At 35.2% G+C, this 17,544-nt stretch overlaps 1 protein-coding gene across 1 annotated transcript in view; it reads right to left on the bottom strand.

The window, feature by feature from the left end:
* LOC110030673 (xaa-Pro dipeptidase) overlaps nt 1-17,544 on the bottom strand; it is an 89,685-nt gene that overhangs the window by 70,350 nt on the left and 1,791 nt on the right. Inside the window, 2 exon segments of the mRNA XM_020733510.1 lie at nt 1,121-1,270; nt 1,372-1,467. Coding sequence (XP_020589169.1) covers nt 1,121-1,270; nt 1,372-1,467 — 246 coding nt within the window.

Genomic DNA, 17,544 nt, shown 5'->3' with positions numbered 1-17,544 from the left:
TTTGTCTGATTTCGTTGTAAAGTCCTATCTTTTTTACCTCTTTGAAGACATTATTCCCTGATTTTTATCGAGAGTTTTCTTAGGTGACTTCGGTCATTTAAGATGTAATTAACTATAGGGGTTTGCCCTTATAGGAAGCTTTTCCGAACCCAGCTTAAAATAAACCCTATTTAATTATTTGTATTAAATAGGGGAACTTGTCGGCAAATAAAATGGTTTCGCAGACCCAAACGGATGTCATATATTTTCCTAGTTTATTTGATTGAGCCTCATCCTCAAGTCTTGTGTTTATCCCTCGAGGTAGATACAGGATTTGAGGTAGAGTGTTCTTTCATTTAAACTGTGAAAAATATGGGGTCAGTTTGATTTCATATTTTTCTAAAATTATATATATATATATAGATACGTAAATTAAAAAGTCCTTCCGAAGCGGGCGACGGGATTTCGATTCCGGCTGCCGACAGCTTCTTACGGGCGACCCCCCCAAACAACCTTTCTTTCTTTTTAGTGCCGACAATGTTGTAACTTATAAACTTGAAATGTAAGAACAATTCCACTCATTTTCGTTCACATCATTAAAATAGCAGCTTACATTCTCTTCTTATTTGGATTTTAATGTTATAACCTTTCAATGTAAGATCAAAACCTCTTAACTCTCTTTTACATCATTAAAACTAGCGGTACATGTGTTTTTTAAAAATTATAAAAAACATTTGATCAATAAATGAATACATAAAAATTTTCTAAATGGATGGCTAATTGTACAAGAAGGCAATAGTAATTTTCAATGTGAAGAGTCTTATGAATAACTGGAATCAAACATATAGATTACTAATGATATTTACAAGGCATTTGCTGATTTTAATGAGTGAAAAACATGATAAAATTAGATTTTTAACAGGTTTCTAAATATTATCCAATCTTATTTTCCATGTCAAAGATTAAACTTGAAGTAACTTCAAACAAAAGTAATTTTTATGAAAGATAAATATTAACTCTCACCAAGGAGGAAACGTGTTGTACATTAAAAAAGAAACCTTAGAAGGAAAAAGAAAAAAAGAAAAAATGAAGAGAATAACGGTTACTCTAAGCCAAGGAGGAAATGTATCTATGCATGCACCTTAAACTCTGCAGGCTTGGAGAAGTTATTACTATCAGTATTTAACCCATGCAAAAGGAAAAGCAATGGATTTCCTGATTCCCCACTTAAATCATGCAGAACTTGTGCCATCTCATCGGAAAAATATGTCATATCAACCATGTATTTCTCCTGCAAGCATAGAAAGAGACCTCTAATATTCCTGAATAAAACTTAAATTAAGCATGTGAAACTTTAAATCTATAGAAAAAAATACTATAAAGAAAAATTACCTTAAAGTAAGATAATGGCTTTATCTTGCCCAACCAAACAGCATACTCAACAGGCAACCGTGGCGCAAACAAAATAGACTGCCCTGATATAAGATCCTTGAAAAACAAAAACTTGATTAGTGATGAAATAATATGCTACTAAATAGATTTAATACAGCAAATAAGTCGTAGAAAAAATTGTTACAGCATTTATCAAGAAATTATACTAGATAGTACAAAACTGTGTTGTTGAAAACGCTTAACAACATTCATCAAGCTTTTGTTGTGGGTAGTGTTAATTTTATTGAAGAAAGAGCTGTCAATATAGCTCAATGATTGGCTTCATTCAAATGCGAACAAGACAGTCTTGAACAATATGAATAAGCTTGTTTAACAAATTAGCTAACCCGAACACGGCAAGGATAAAATTAAGAGGTTTAAGCTATACACGTGCATTGAATAAATATATATATATATATATATATAGGGGGAAAGACGAAATCGCCAGCGACTCTAACCTCGTCTTTTCGCCAATCTCGATCCACACTGCCCTCGCTCTCGTCGCCGCAGGATCGAGTGGCGAAACCCAGAAGCAGATCCTCTCCGTGCTTAGGTCGGGCTCTGCCGGCGATCTAAGCGCTTTCTCCTCCCAAATCGCCGACGTCGTCCTAAAGGACGGGTTTCCTTTGGGCGGGCCCAGACTGGCATTCACTAATGGCGTCTGGGTCGATGCATTGCTTTCGCTCGAATCAACTTTCAAGGAGGTAGTTACAACTGCTTACAAGGCCGAGACCAAAGCTCTCGATTTCCAGGAGAAGTTGTGGTTTGCTAAGATTGTCGTTGTGGTTTCGACATCTGCGGTTCGTCTTCTGCGCAGCTTCGCCCTCGGCTCATGTTTTTTTGCCCTCGGCTTGACTTGTAGTGCTTTTCTTTGTTGTGATGGAGCTTCCTCCTTCAGTTGAGCCCGGTAAAACCTCTTTTGCCCATATTGTGGGTAATCCTCAGGAGGAGACGGCGGTTGTCTTCCCCTCAAGTTATAAGGAGAATCGTAATGGTACACGTGACTGCCCCTTTATTAAGAATACAAGCAGGAAGAGTGGGAAGGCAGCACTATTTTTCTCTGAGTCATAAATTTCAACCTTGACTGAAAAATTCAAATTTGCTCTCATTGGAAAATTTCACTGAGGACACCCAGCTATGGAAGTTATCAGGAAAAATTGTGATGACCTCAAATTAGCAGGAAAGTAGAAAGTGGGGCTCATGGATGAGAGACATGTTTTGATTCAGTTAACCGTATCTGAAACTACACTCGTATTTTCTCCAAAAAAATATCTTAACATTGTTGGTAAACCAATGAAGCTACTCAAGTGGTCTCCTGATTTTGACCCCAATCATGAACCTCCTACTGTACCGGTATGATTTAGTCTATCTGGTCTCAAGCTGCATTTTATTCATCATCAGGTTCTCTACTCTATTGGTGTCATACTTGGAGACCCAATGAAGCTAGATCTACCCACTTTCAAACTTACCAGACCTTCTGGGGCCAGAATATTTGTGAAAAGAGATATTACTTTATCTGATGTTACTGAAGTCTGGTTGGGCACAATGCATAATGAATATTGGCAACAAATTGTCATAGAGCATAGACCTTATTGTTTTTATTGTAAGATGTTTGGGCATACTCTTGATAAATGTCATAAGTTTCACCCTAATTTGAATTTTAAAGATCAAATGAATAAAGATAATTCTAAGGATATATTTGTACCACCTGGAGAGAAAGTTACCACAGGATAGATTTTGGTGTCTGATTCTTTTGCCCCTACCGTTACTTTTACTGGGAATGATGTGATGCTGACACCTTCAAACCCCATAGAAAACAATACTGATGGACTATTACCTACAAATGATAGTGTTCAGACTGATAATCAGGGAGCCTCGTAGCTCCACTTCTTCAGGAAGTATTCGATGTAATATACTAGAACCTATTATGGGTACCACGGCTGGGACTACACCCCATCAGACTGATTCTTCGGATGAGGAATGGCAGGTCTATTCCAGGAGAAAGAAGAAGAATGAAGACCGACTCCAACTCGGGAACATATTGGATGATCCATTGGTTACTACTGGCAATGACAATCATCTTACAAACTTATTAGTTTACTCATTCCCTAAAACTAGAGGCACAGGCAAGACCAAATTGGGTCGTTCTCTAGCCACCTGATATTATGTATTTCGGCACTGTTAGGCTTTTATTTTAGTATCTAATGTATTTTCTTTTTTTTTTAGTTTTGAAATCTTTTGTGGTTTTTTGTGTGGATAGGGTGTCATGCTTGGGCCCTCCCACACATTGTATTTGTATCTTTTTTTTCTATTTAATATATTAGCCTTTTTTTGGGCTTTCAATATATATATATATCAGATGGCGATTTCGGTCATCTTCATCGTCTCTGCTAGGGTTTCGAATGACGATTTTGGTCGTCAATGATTCAGTCGCGTATGATTCAGAAGCAATCGAAAAAAAAGGGCTAGCATCTCATTGGTTCTCAACTGCGTCTGTTTCGTCTGTTCGCCTGTTTCGACGCCGAACGTCTCCTCTGTCGACTCGTATTTTTAGCTTCGTCGTTTGTTTCGATGCTAAGCTTCTGCGACTTCTACCTCATCTTCCACTAACACACTCAAACACAACTGCTCTGTCGTCGTCATCTGTTCCCGTAGCCGTAGCCTATCTTGCGTTTGTGGACGAAGGCGCCAGAGTCGTCTCGCTCCAAACGACCCGATCTTGCGTCTGTTCCCTTAGACGAAAGCGCTACAGTTGTCTCGCTCCAGACAACCCAAGCCCGACAGCGCCAACAGTTTCCTCGCTTCCTTGGCGCCCGTCAGACCATTTCTTTCCTGAATCTTGTGAGGGAGATGGCCTCGACGCTCCGTTCCTATGCAAATGCCCTTGCCGGCGACTTGCCCATTCCTGCCTCATGCCCCTCCTCCAGGAGTCTGCTTTTGCTATCGATAAGTCCTGCAATGTTCAACAATCGTACCACGAGGCTCTTGAAAGTGACGACGAACACGCTTTTATTAAAAAGCTTGGGGAAAAAAATGTGAAGTCTGCACTTATTTTCACTGAGGTTGAAACTAGTAATCTAGCGTCCTTTTAGCGGTTTGCTTTAGTTGGGAAATTCTTTTATGGTCACCTAAAATTGGAGATCATTATAAAAGAATTTGATGCTATGAAACTATTGGACAGTTGGAACATTGATCTACTAAACGGTCGACATATACTTATTCAGTTATCTCACGATACCAATTACACTCGCATTTTCTCTCGAAAAATTATCAAGATCGACAATCGTTTTATGAAAATTCTGAAGCGGACTGTCAATTTTGATCCAAAAGCGGAATCCCCTATCATTTCAGTTTGGATAAAGTTTCTGGGGTTAGAATTACATCTGTTCAACATGAAAATCCTATACTCTTAGTAACTGCTTACGGTAAGCCTCTCAAGGTGGATAGTCATACTCTTTCTGTGACTAGACCCTCGGTGGCTTGTGTGTTAGTTGAGAGAGATATCACTCAACCAGCTCCGGATAAGATATGGATTGGCACTATTCACACCGGGTATTGACAAAAGGTTGAAATAGAACTACATCAACCTTATTACTCTCATTGTAATATATTTGGTCACAGTTCTACTATTTGTTATCGTTTGCATTCTCATCTAAGATCGAATATCGCTAAAGGTCAACCACCTACCATCATTGCTGAGAAGGTCCAATCCAATCATCTTTCCAACATCGCAATTCCACATGAAGAACACCTTACTACAGGTACATATCCAAATGTGCTGATACCACTTACTGTTATTGAAGAAGGTCCACTAACATGCCAAGACAAACGAGAGTGCTCTTTCGACCCGATAGAAGATCAGCTGTTACAACAAGTAGTTGCTTCTAATTTTCAACAACCTACATATATCCTACACGCTTCAGACCATTATGTTGATCAGGTGAGTCAATCTTCGGATGAGGAATGACAGGGAAGAAAAAGAACGGAGGACGACTCGAGCTAGGGAATCTATTGGATGATACATTGGCACTCATCTGACCAATTTATTAGTTGGCTCCTTCCCTAGAACTAGAGGCAGAGGCAAGGCAAAATCGGGTCGCTCTCCAGCTACCTGATACTCTTATTTTGAAACCTTTTGGTTTTTTATTTAAATCTATTGTGTTTTTTGATGTATTTTCTCTTTTTTTTTTTACCATTCCCTACATTTTATTTAATATATTAGCCTTTGGGCTTTCAAATATATATATATATCTATATATGTATATGTATATGTATATAGACACACACACACATACATACATACATGCATACATGCATTATAAATACAACATATATTCAAGTTCTATGATGCTTAAATGACCCCATACAATGAAAAGTGTAAAAACGTTCACATGTGCTTAAAGCAATCAATATAAATTTTCAATCCATTAAATAATTTTTTTTAGCTCTTGTGAACAAGGGCTCATTTGATTTAGGTTCAATACTTAACAAAATGAGCAAAACAAGGAACTAGATCACTCATTTTCAACTCGTATTTTACATTTCAAATGATGAATTCCCAACAATAGCTAAGCAATTTTTCAAGATGTAAATTAGTCAAGTTGAACCAAGTACTAAAAATTTAAAGTTTGTTGATAAATACTTTTCCAAGGACTGAGCCAAATTTTTTACACAACCAAATTTTAAAATCTTGACAATAATTTATATTTAAAATCTTGATAATAATCTTCAGTCAATCTAATCCAAAAAATAAATGAATCTACAAGATTTTATCTAGGAAGTTATGACTCGATGAGCCGTCAGTGCTTTGCAGAACTAGGTGAGTGTCAAGCTTTTAGCATCGTTGTCGGGGAGCAGCAATAAATTTGATTTAATAAAATTTTAGTTTAACTTTTAGACCTTGAATTTGAAAACTGCAGTGTTTACTATTTCCTATTCTCTTAATTTTTTGTCATAACTTGTAAAATCCAAAAATATCTTATTTTAAATTTGTTTGATTGTGCACTTGCTTTGTTTCTTACTTTCAATTCCTGCATAGAACCTCTTGTTTACTTGTTCTTGATTTGGTAATTTATTTTGCTTTTGTTTAAATTGTTTGTTGTTCTCTTTAGCATAGAGATACCTTGCTAGTTGAACATAGTTAACGTATGCGTAGTTCAGGACCTTTAGGACTTGAACCATACGACTCTGAGTTAGAGAGAACCATTAAAAAAATCATAAAACTAAAGAGATTGCAACAGACTTTAGGAGAAATGGCTGACACACACGATAACAATCCCGAAGTCCATAATCAGAACAACATGTCTTGACTTTTAAGAGACTATGTCAATCCCATGGTAAACGAAATCCATCTTAGTATCTACACCCCTGCCATAAAATCCAATACCTTTGAACTGAAGTCTGCTATAATCCAAATAGTGCAGAATAATCAGTTTGAGGGGACACCTTTTGAAGATCCTAAACTACATTTAGTGAGCTTTTTTGAACTATGAGCTGCATTTCGCTACAACGATGTCTCCAACGACGTCGTGAGGCTCAGGCTTTTCCCTTTCCCCTTAAGAAATAAAGCCAAAATGTAACTAAACTCCTTAGCTCCTAGATCAATTAGGACTTGGAATTAGCTTGCACAGAAATTCTTAGCAAAGTCCACTTTAGAAAACGGTCAAATTTAGGAATAACATTACCTCTTTTTGCCAGCATTAAGGTGAATCTATTTAAAAAGCTTGAGAAAGGTTCAAAGAACTCTTTAGAAAGTGTCCCCACCATGTTTTGTCAGACTGGTTGATAATTCAAACTTTTTATAATGAGTTAGTGGGATCTCTTATGTTGATCATAGACACTCCAATAGGTGGTTATCTTATGTCAAAACCCTTCAATAAAGCATATTCTTTAATGAGAAGATGACGACTAATATTTTCCAATGGTCTTCTGATCGAGTGAATACTAGGAAGGTAGCCGGCGTACATGACATAGATATTATTTCAATTTTGACTTCCTAAGTAGTGCTATCACTAGGAAGTTAGACCAATTACGGTTAAATCAATCACAAGGCTCGTCATTCATAGAGGAGAATTCATATGGACAACTAGTAGATCCTAACGCTTTGCCTCTCGAGATCCCAAATTTCATTAGAAATAGGTTCAATAACCCTTATTCCAATGCCTAAAACCCTGGTTGGAAGAATGATCTTAATTTTAATTGAAACAATAATAGTCAAGGGATGGGAAACCAACAATGGGGGAATAATCAAACAAATCTATTGAGAAATTGGAATAATCTGTGTAGTGCCAATTTGAGACCTCCTTACCACCTAGCTTTAACCAAAATTAATAGTTTAAGGAAAAGAAGTTGTCGATGGAGGAAATAGTTTTGCAAATGGGGGAATTAATTGCAGCGTCAAGGTGTTGTCATTAGGAATATTGAAAACCAGTTGGATCAAATAGCAAATTCTCTTAGCAAATAGACCCCAAGGAATAATTCCTAGTAACACCGAGGTTAACCCAAAGGAGAAGAGCAACGAATATGTGAAAGAAATTAAGTTGAGAAGTGGAAGAGAGTTGGAGGAAGTTAGTAGGAAAGTGCTTGAGGTGGTATGAGAGAACTCTGAGCCTGAAAGACCAATTGAAAATTCTTCTAAAGACTCAGGAAGACCTACCTCATCCCTTAGGAATGACTTAGAAAGACTACCGCCACCATTTTCCTTGAGACTTCAGAAGCAAAAATTAGATCAACAATTTTTTCAATTCTTAGAAGTGTTTAAGAAGTTGACTATCCACATCCCTTTTTTGTTGAAAATTTGGGCGAGATGCCTCATTATGATAAGTTTATGAAGGATATCCTGAATAAGAAGAGATAGCTATGAGACTTTGAGACTGTAGTACTCAGCAAAGAGTGTAGTGCTATCATATAGAAAAAACTACCTCAGAAACTTAAGGACCCTAGTAGTTTTACCATTCCCTATGCTATAGAAGAGAATTTTTTTGGGAATGTTTTATGCGACTTAGGTGTCAGTATTAACTTCATACATTGTCGAACTTTAAGAGGTTAGGATTAGGAGAAGTCCAGCCTACCACTCTAACCCTTCAGCTTGTTGACCGATTTTTGACTTATCCTAGGGGATTATAGAGAATGTACTTTTTAAGGTGGATAAGTTTATCTTTCATGCTGACTTTATTGTTTTAGATATTGAAAAGGATAAAGAGATATCCATCATCTTAGGCAGACCATTCCTAGCCACTAGTAGGGCGATGATTAATGTACACAATGTAAAGTTATTATGAGGGTGAATGATCATGATTGTACTTTCAATATTTTAAAATCTATGAAATTCTCTTCTGAATCAGATGACGATTCATGTTTTAGGTTGGATTTAGTGGACCGACTTTGTAAAAGCTAATTTCAGAAAATTTGTGAAGTTGATCCAGCAGAGTAGAGCTTAATTGAGGATGATAGACATGACGTTAAGGAAGAATCAGGTCTACTTTCAGAGGCTAATCCAAGAATTTATAGGGAGAGATTTGAGTTGTCGGACACTATTGAAAATTATATACCTTTAGTCCCTTCCATAGAAGAACCGCCTGAATTAGAAATAAAAATTCTTCTTAAATATCTGAAGTAAGCTTTCTTAGGGGAGTCATCTAGTTTGTCTGTTATTATATCCTCAAAACTCGGCAGTTTACAGAAGGAGAAACTAATGAGTTTTGAGGAGTTTTAAGAAAGCTTTTGAATGGACTCTACCAGACATCAAGAGGATTAATGCTTCAATATGCATGCATAGGATCTTTATGAAGAGAATCATAAACCTAGGGCAGACCCTCAAAGAAGACTAAATTCTAATATGAAAGAAGTTGTTAATAAGGAAATTATGAAGTGGTTAGATGCAGACATTATCTATCCGATCTCAGATAGTGTTTAGGTTAGACCTATCTATCGTGTACCTAAAAAGAGAAGAGTGATCGTTGTTGCGAATGAACACAATGAATTAATTTCTACTAGGAATGTCGTTGGGTGGCATATATGCATTAACTATTGAAAACTAAACTTAGTCATTAGAAAAAACCATTTCCCCTTACCCTTTTTTGACCAGATGTTGGATAAGCTAGCTAGCCACCTATATGTCTGCTTTTTAGACGAATATTCAGGGTACCATCAGATTCTCATAGCTCTAGAAGATCAGGATAAGACCACATTCACAAGCCCTAATAGGACTTTCGCCTTTAAGAGAATGTCTTTTGGAAATTGCAATGCGTTTGTAACTTTTCAGTGTTGCATGATGTCCATTTTTTGCAACCTGATTGAAAAAAGGATTAAAGTATTTAAGAATTCTCTCTCTGTTTTTGGCCCTTCATTTGATTCTTGTCTAGAACATCTTGCCAGGATTTTGAGAAGATGTGAGCAGACCAGCCAAATTTTGAGTTGGGAAAAATGTCATTTAGGTTTTCCGAGGGGATTGTTTAGGGCACACATTTTCTAAGAGGGGTGTGAAGGTATAACCAACAAAGATTCAGGTTATTAAGATATTACCCCCCATCCACTTCTGTGAGAGAAATTAGGAGTTTTTTGGGTCATGTTGGGTTCTATAAGTGGTATATGATAAGAATTTTTCTAAAATTACCAAACTTTTATGCCACTTACTGGAAAAAACGGTCTCATTTAATTTTAACCAGAAATGTCTAACTGCCTACAATACCTTAAAAGAAAAGTTAGTCACTAAACCTATTATTGTTTCACTTGATTGGAAGAGTCATTTTGAATTAATGTGCGATATTAGTGACTATATTATAGGGGAGGTGTTAGGTTAAAGGAGAGATAAGGTGTTTAGAGCTATATGCTATGCAGTAAGACCCGTAATGAGACTAAAATTAATTACACTACCGCTGAAAAGGAACTTCTGGTAAGTATATGTTTTTTGACAAATTTAGACCCTATTTGATTGAAACCAAATGCATTGTTTTTACAGATAATTTAGCAATTTGATATCTGATTTCTAAAAAGGATCCTAAATAATAATTGATCAGATCGGTCATATTACTTCAAGAATTTGATATCAAAGTATCAAATAGCGGTCCACTTATCTAGGCTTGATCAAAGAAATTGCTGACTTTATTGATGAAATTAATGAAATTTTTTCTGATGAACAACTACCCACTGCTTATGATTTGAGTGAATTTCATTGTTTGTGATATTTTATCCTATAGTTTGTCATACCACCAGAGGAAAAAGCTTATTTATGATGTCAGCTATTATTTTTGGGATGACCCTTGTCTCTATAGGAAGTGTCAAGACAAGGTGATTGGAAGATGTCTATCTTTGGAAGAGACCAAAGATGTGAGTATGAAATATCATGCTTCTGAATTTAGAAGACATTTTAGGATTTACAAAACTGTATCTAAGATTTTACAATCTGGATGTTATTGTCATACTCTATTTAGAGATGTAAATGATTATATAAAGAAATGTGACAGATGTCAAAAAGTATGCAATATTTTAAAAATAGATGAAATGTCCTTAAACTATATATTGGAAGTGGGAATTTTTATGTTTGAGGTTTAGATTTTATGGACCCGTTTATACATTCACTAAAAAATCTGTATAATTTAGTGTTCTTGGATTATATGTCAGAGTGGATTGAGGTTGTTGCTCTTCCTAATTGTGAAGCTCGGATCGTTAATAAATTCATGAAAAAAAAAATATTTATAGGTTTGAAACATTTAAGGTGATTATAAGTTATGGGAGGAGCCACTTTAAGAATATGAGAATTGAGACACTAGTAGGCAAATATGAAAAAATTCATAAGATTTCTACTACTTGCCACTCTCAGACTAACGGGCAAGCAGAAAAATCTAATAGGAAAATAAAGAGAATCCTAGAAAAGACTGTCAACCCCAATAAGAAGGATTGGGCTTTGAGATTAGATGATGTTTTATGGGTCTATAGGACTGCTTGTAAAACTTTTATAGGAATGTATTCTTATAAACGCATATTTGGGAAGGTCGATTATTTACGATTGAACTTGAGCATAAAACATATTGAACAATAAAAGAATTCAATTTGAATATGAAAGATATTGCTGAGAAATGATTATTACAGTTAATGAACTTGATGAGATTAAGGAAGAACCTTATGAAAATGGTAAAATATATAAGGAAAAATTGAATAAATGGCGTGATCAAAAGATTCTTAGAAAAAATTTTGATTCTGGACAGAAAATGTTGCTATACAATTCTAGATTGAAACTAGTCACATGAAAACCAAAATCTAAGTAATCGGAACCACTGGAGCTGTAAATATTGATGATTGCACTAGTGGAAGGGAGTTCAAGGTAAATGGAGAAATGTTGAAGCCTTATTTAGGGGAAGAGAAATTTGGTTTTATTGAGTCCCCGACTTTGAGTCAACCCAATTAGAATATCTGGCATTGTCGGGCTGAGGACAATAAGCACACTTCTTGAGAGGCAACTCAAGTTTATCAGTTTGAGTGTTATGTGTGTTGAATTTTCTGAAATGTTGTGTTTGTTTTTTTATTTCATAATGTGATTTATGATGTTTTATTATGAAAATTTTGAATTGTTCAATGAAATAGGTGAATCGGGCTAACTTGAGCATGGTGCCTAGGCGCCACGTTCTCAGGATACTAGCACTTAGGCGCAAGTATCGCGATGCTTAGGCACTGCAACTCTACTAAATTAGATCTATTTGGGCACCTAGGCACCAGCACCTCAGCACCTAAATGCCAAGATTTATATAAAAGCAAGATTTAGCCCTTCTCAGCTCATTTCAACCAGTTTTCCTCCCGAGCTTTCCTCTTCCTCTTGCTTTCAGATCTAGGGCTTCCTTTAACTCCTTTTTTTCGCTCGATTGCTACAAGGGAAGGAGAGATTTAGCATCTTTAGGTAATATTCTATCATTAACTTTTTTCCCTTCATCTTTATTGGGAGGATTTTGGGATTTTAGTCATAGATCTTGGGGTGAAGTTTTTAACGTGAGATCTTAGCCTCGTTCTATCTTAAAAACCTACATCTTGATCTTTGCATTCCTTGCTTTAATCATCAATCGATTGGGATTTTTCTTTTCTGATTCATGGCACCACAACTAAGGGAGGAAAATTTGTCTTCCGTTGATAACAAGAAATTTGTTAAGTCCAAAACGGAAGAATGCTATAATGATTTCTTGATATCAAAGAAATTCATTCCAGAGAGGGGATTTGTGTCTCCGTGTGGGTAGGTAGAAGCTATGATAGGTAGAAAGAATTTGGAGCAATTTTGCTTCAACAAAAGTGTCGCGGTGATTCCTGTCGTGTGGGAATTCAATACGAACTTACCTGAAACCACCACAGATTTTGTATATGTTAAAGGGAAGCAAGTGAATTCTCTTCTTCCAAAATCAATGTTTTGTATCCTTTATGAAATTATCCTGATAGTTTCTACCATAATTTTACTCCTCTTGATTCTGATTTTGTAGGAATCATAAACTTTTTGGCTGATGGTAGGGGTGTGTGGAAGGTGAGGAATGATATTAAAATTAATTTCCCTTCCTCTGCTTTGAATGTTGTGTTCAAAGCTAGACACTATTTCATTTCTGTCGAACTTCTCCCCTCGACAAATTTGAGTGAAATTACAAGAGATATGGCTGCATTAAATTTTTTTATTCAAACGAGAAAATCCATAGCTGTTGGATCCCTATCCATCATTCTATCTTGAATATTACAAAAGGGGGATATACTATCAATCTTACACACCCCTCTACTGTCATTATTCTGTGTCAAAACTCTGGTATTGACTTTTAAGAGTTGGGAGGAGCAGCTCCACCCCTTGAAGCCCATTTCTAAGAAAAACATTAGGATTTATAGGTGACATACAGCTTTTGGGCGAGGCGAAAGTTCCTCCCAACCTTCCTCCTCTGCCTCTAGGCCTCGGCCCCCTTCTACTATGGCTTCTATAGTTGAGCAATTGGAGAGGCTAAAGGATGATGCCTCCATTATACAGGAGGAGATGTATGATTTGTCAGACAGGATTGCGTATATAGATTGGCACAATAAAAATCAATTTGATCAAATTGCCAGTTTTGAGGCTGCCCAATTGGAAATATACAGGAGAAACCGATGGTTAGGAGATGAGGATCCAATTATTTTTCCTGCTCGTTCTCCATATGTTCCTTATGAGAACACTCATCAGCCTATGGAAGAGGATCAGGAGGTCAAAGAGGAAGAAAAAGAACATGATGATGAAGGATATGATGAAGAGGGGGATGAGTGATATGGTCGTTCTCTTAGGGATCTTTTATTGCTTTGAGCTTTGGGTGCTGCTGACTATTCTATTTTGTTGGACTGCAGCTAATTTTCCTTCTGCTTGTTTCATTTTAGTTTCTATTGATGTTAGTTTATGTTCTTGTTGTAATATGTTATTGTTGCAATATGTTATATTGAATTGTGGTGGAACTTTTATTTTTGTATATTTCTAGTTGGATGTTAAGTGTTGTAATTAATTAGAACTCTGTTATGTATTTTCAATTGTTTTACCGACGCAAATTTTATATGTATTGCTGATGTTTTTTTATTTATATTCATTTCTTGTGAAATATTAATTTGTACAGGTGACATAGGTGTTTTTGTTGTAATTGTTGTATGTTTCACATTATGTTTTATTTTTGTGGTTTCATGTGATTAAGTTTGGGGGGATGAATGTTGTTAGAATTTGTTCCTCTTTAAACAAAATACTATGATTTGATACTTATTGATATATTTAGAATGGAATGCATATGGGACCACAATAATCTTAACAGAAAAATGAACTTACTAATATAACAAATAGACTCCTATTGAATTAAACTGAACGTGATGCAATAATCTTTTGAAAATTCAACAAATAATTATTTAATCATCATATTTAATTTTGAAATACCATTTAAATAAAAGGTAAGTTAATTGTAGACAAATGTGATCTTCTTGAAAAATTTAGCCTCAATTTTATTTGAATTTAATGTTAATAATTTATAACTTAAGTTTTGAATTAAAAGAGGGGATGTTGGAGTATTTCAATTTAAGGAAATTGTAGTAAAATTTAAAATCATTAAAGACAAATTCAGATATAGTCATCCTCTAGGATGTGAATGAAAAAAATATTATTTAAAAAGAAGTGGGATTGAAAATATTCATCCCAATGGAAAGAAAAGAAAAAGAAAAAAATTATAAATGAAAAATATCGAGGAGAAGCCTTAATAAAAAATGGTTTTACTGCTATTCTTTTAAATTGAAAACTATTCTTTTAATTAATTTTGTTTATATGTTTATAAATTATTAATAAATTATCTTATGGAAGACTAAATTCTCTTGAATTTTACATCTAGACTATATTAGCTTAGCAAGTTATTAAATCCCTTGGAGTGAACATGCAATTGAATAACATTTGAAGAAATTCAAAGTTGTATAAAGCATATGTGCGAGAATAATTCAATAGAAGCCCTTCATTATAAACTCTATCTATTTGGAACTTTGATTGTAAGTGGTCACTTGTTTAATTTCATTTCACTTATGTTCAACAAGACCAAAAACTTATGTTTTGTTGTTACTTGGAAACAAGTAACACTTAAGTTTGAGGGATTTTGATGTATTGTTAATTTTGCACTTGTTGTTATATGTATTTTTGAATTTTATATGGTGATGTTGCACTTTAAGGAAGATTTTTGTTGTTTTATGTTGATGGTAGCAAAAAAGGAGAAGAAGAAGAACCGAATTGGATCAGAATGGAGATTGAAGCAAGAACCTGACTATTCGGCGCTTAGGCGCCTGGCCACTGACACTTTAGTTGTTAGCCAAGAGGTTGATGCTTAAGCGCAAGAACCCGTCAATGGACGCTTAGGCGCCCAATACAAGCTCCTACTTAAGAGGGCGGTGCCACTAGACGCCTAGGCGCTCTTACCTGAAACTGACAGTTAGTGCAATTAGGACATGAGAAGAATGTGAAGAAATATATAAGCTTTGACGTCTAAGTAAAGAGGGCTCTTCGATTACATTTTCTTCTGTCATTTTTCTGAGAAGGAAATTGAAGGAGAAGTCCAACGAAGATCAATCAAGTTGAGAGAAGTGAGAATTTGAGAGATTTTGTGTGATTGAATGCTTGTAATTTCAACTTCTCAGGATTGAAGGAAGGGAGATAAGTTCTGAAGTTTTATCTTGTAATTATTTTTATCTTCTTTGTAAGACTTTTGTATTGTTATTTCTCTTTCAATCAATTATTCAAGTTGGTGTATTCAAACATGCATAGTGAGTAAACCATCCCTTCTTCCTTGGAAGGGGGAGATAGGAAAGATAAATGTGGAAGTTTCTTTATAGATTTGTGTTAATGTATGATGATTAACTTGTTGCACTTCATTTACATTTTAGTTTGGCCAAATGGAGTGTTAATATTTGTGGTGAGTTACCAATCTTGGAAGAGATGATAATAAAATCAATAGAGTTAATCACATTAATTTGGTGGAATAGAAATATATTTACTAAATTATGCAAACTTATAGGGAGATATTTGAGCATGGGTTAAAGGTTGGTATTAAAGAACTAATCTGATTTTTAGTCATTTTTTCTCATTCTACCGGAAGAGGGTTAGGAAAGTTTTTGCTTCTGTTTGTCATCTATATATTCATTTAACTTCCTCATTCATTGACTTATTGAACCACTCCAAAGGAGATCTTCTCAAATACTTGAACTCTTTGCTTTCTTTGTTGAAAACTTAAAATTTTCTTTTAGGACTTAAATTAAATCAACATTTCAAGCTAGACATTTATAGGCTAGAAATTTTCTTAATTAGATTCATCTCGTTCCCTATGAGATCGAAAACCAGACCTAATCTCAATACTACTGATATGCCACATATACTTGCGTGAGTCGCCCATATTTTGCAGCACCAGGTGCGTGTCACTCAATCAAGTATATAATTGAAATTATGATCGAGTGAAGCATCACACTCAAGCTCGATCATATATGAATATATCAATCAAGCAGATAAGTGAGAGCATAAAGTCTATCAATATAGGTTTGATGTTTGTCGGTATCTTGATGAGATCCAACAGAAGATTGATCAAAGTGATTTGGCCTAGAATAATTATCATATCGATCATGAACATGTTGACGATTATCATGATACAATTTGCCATAATAACATAATCCAATAAGAGATTATGCATTATTCTCAAGATAAAATCAATCATGGTCACTATATTGATGTAATAGTTTGACCTATAATAATCACAATATGAACCATATATTTTGTCCCGCTAATGTTTTGAAAGCTTGGAATCATAAGCATTATAATTGGAATATGAGGATAACAATTTTTTATGGACTATCAGAGATAATTTTCATGGAGGGAAAGCTCATGTCAATGTCAAAGGCAACGTTAATCATAAGCATCATGATAACAACAATGGCCTATGGCAAGTAGAGGACATTTAGGAAGGTTAGCACTTGATTTAAAATAAAAAAGTCCTAAAGAGAAAGCATATAAAAGAATAAGGAGGGGTTGGTTAGGGTTTTGTGGGAGGGAATATGTGGCTTGAATGTGGAAGGATAACTCAACTGTCATATTACAACAAAATTTATAGTGTATCTCATTAAAAACGAGTAAAGCATTGAACATAAGAGTTCTAAATAATCAACTTACGAAAATAAACAGCCATAAATTTTATAATTCTAACAAGAGATGAGAAACATAATCCAAAATTATAAAAAAATGGATTAGGAAAGCCAAGATAAAGATAGACTTGAACCATCTATGAGTGAGAAAATCTGGACTATATGTTAGAATTAGCTGAAGTTCAAAACATTGAGGTTATAAAGCATCAAAAGACAAAGCAGATGAAACCAAAAAACAAGATATTGCAATATAAAATATGAGTGAAAATTTTGAAAGGTTGGAGGGTTCAGGATGGACAAGGTGTGTCCGAAAAAACCTAATTAATGGAAATGTGGATTCTAAAACCTTAGCACAAATCTAATGTAGGAATGTTAAGCTCTGATATCAAATGACGTACAGGGATGCAACAAACTAATTCTAATGATGATTCTAACTCTAGAGAATAGGTAAGCAACCCAAGTTAGAGAGGAGCGGGGACTATAAGATGCATGAAATGAGGATGAGAGTGA

The sequence above is a fragment of the Phalaenopsis equestris genome, unplaced genomic scaffold, assembly GCF_001263595.1.
Source record: "Phalaenopsis equestris unplaced genomic scaffold, ASM126359v1 Scaffold000750, whole genome shotgun sequence".
NCBI lineage: Eukaryota > Viridiplantae > Streptophyta > Magnoliopsida > Asparagales > Orchidaceae > Phalaenopsis > Phalaenopsis equestris.
This window is presented reverse-complemented; position numbering and strand designations above follow the sequence as displayed.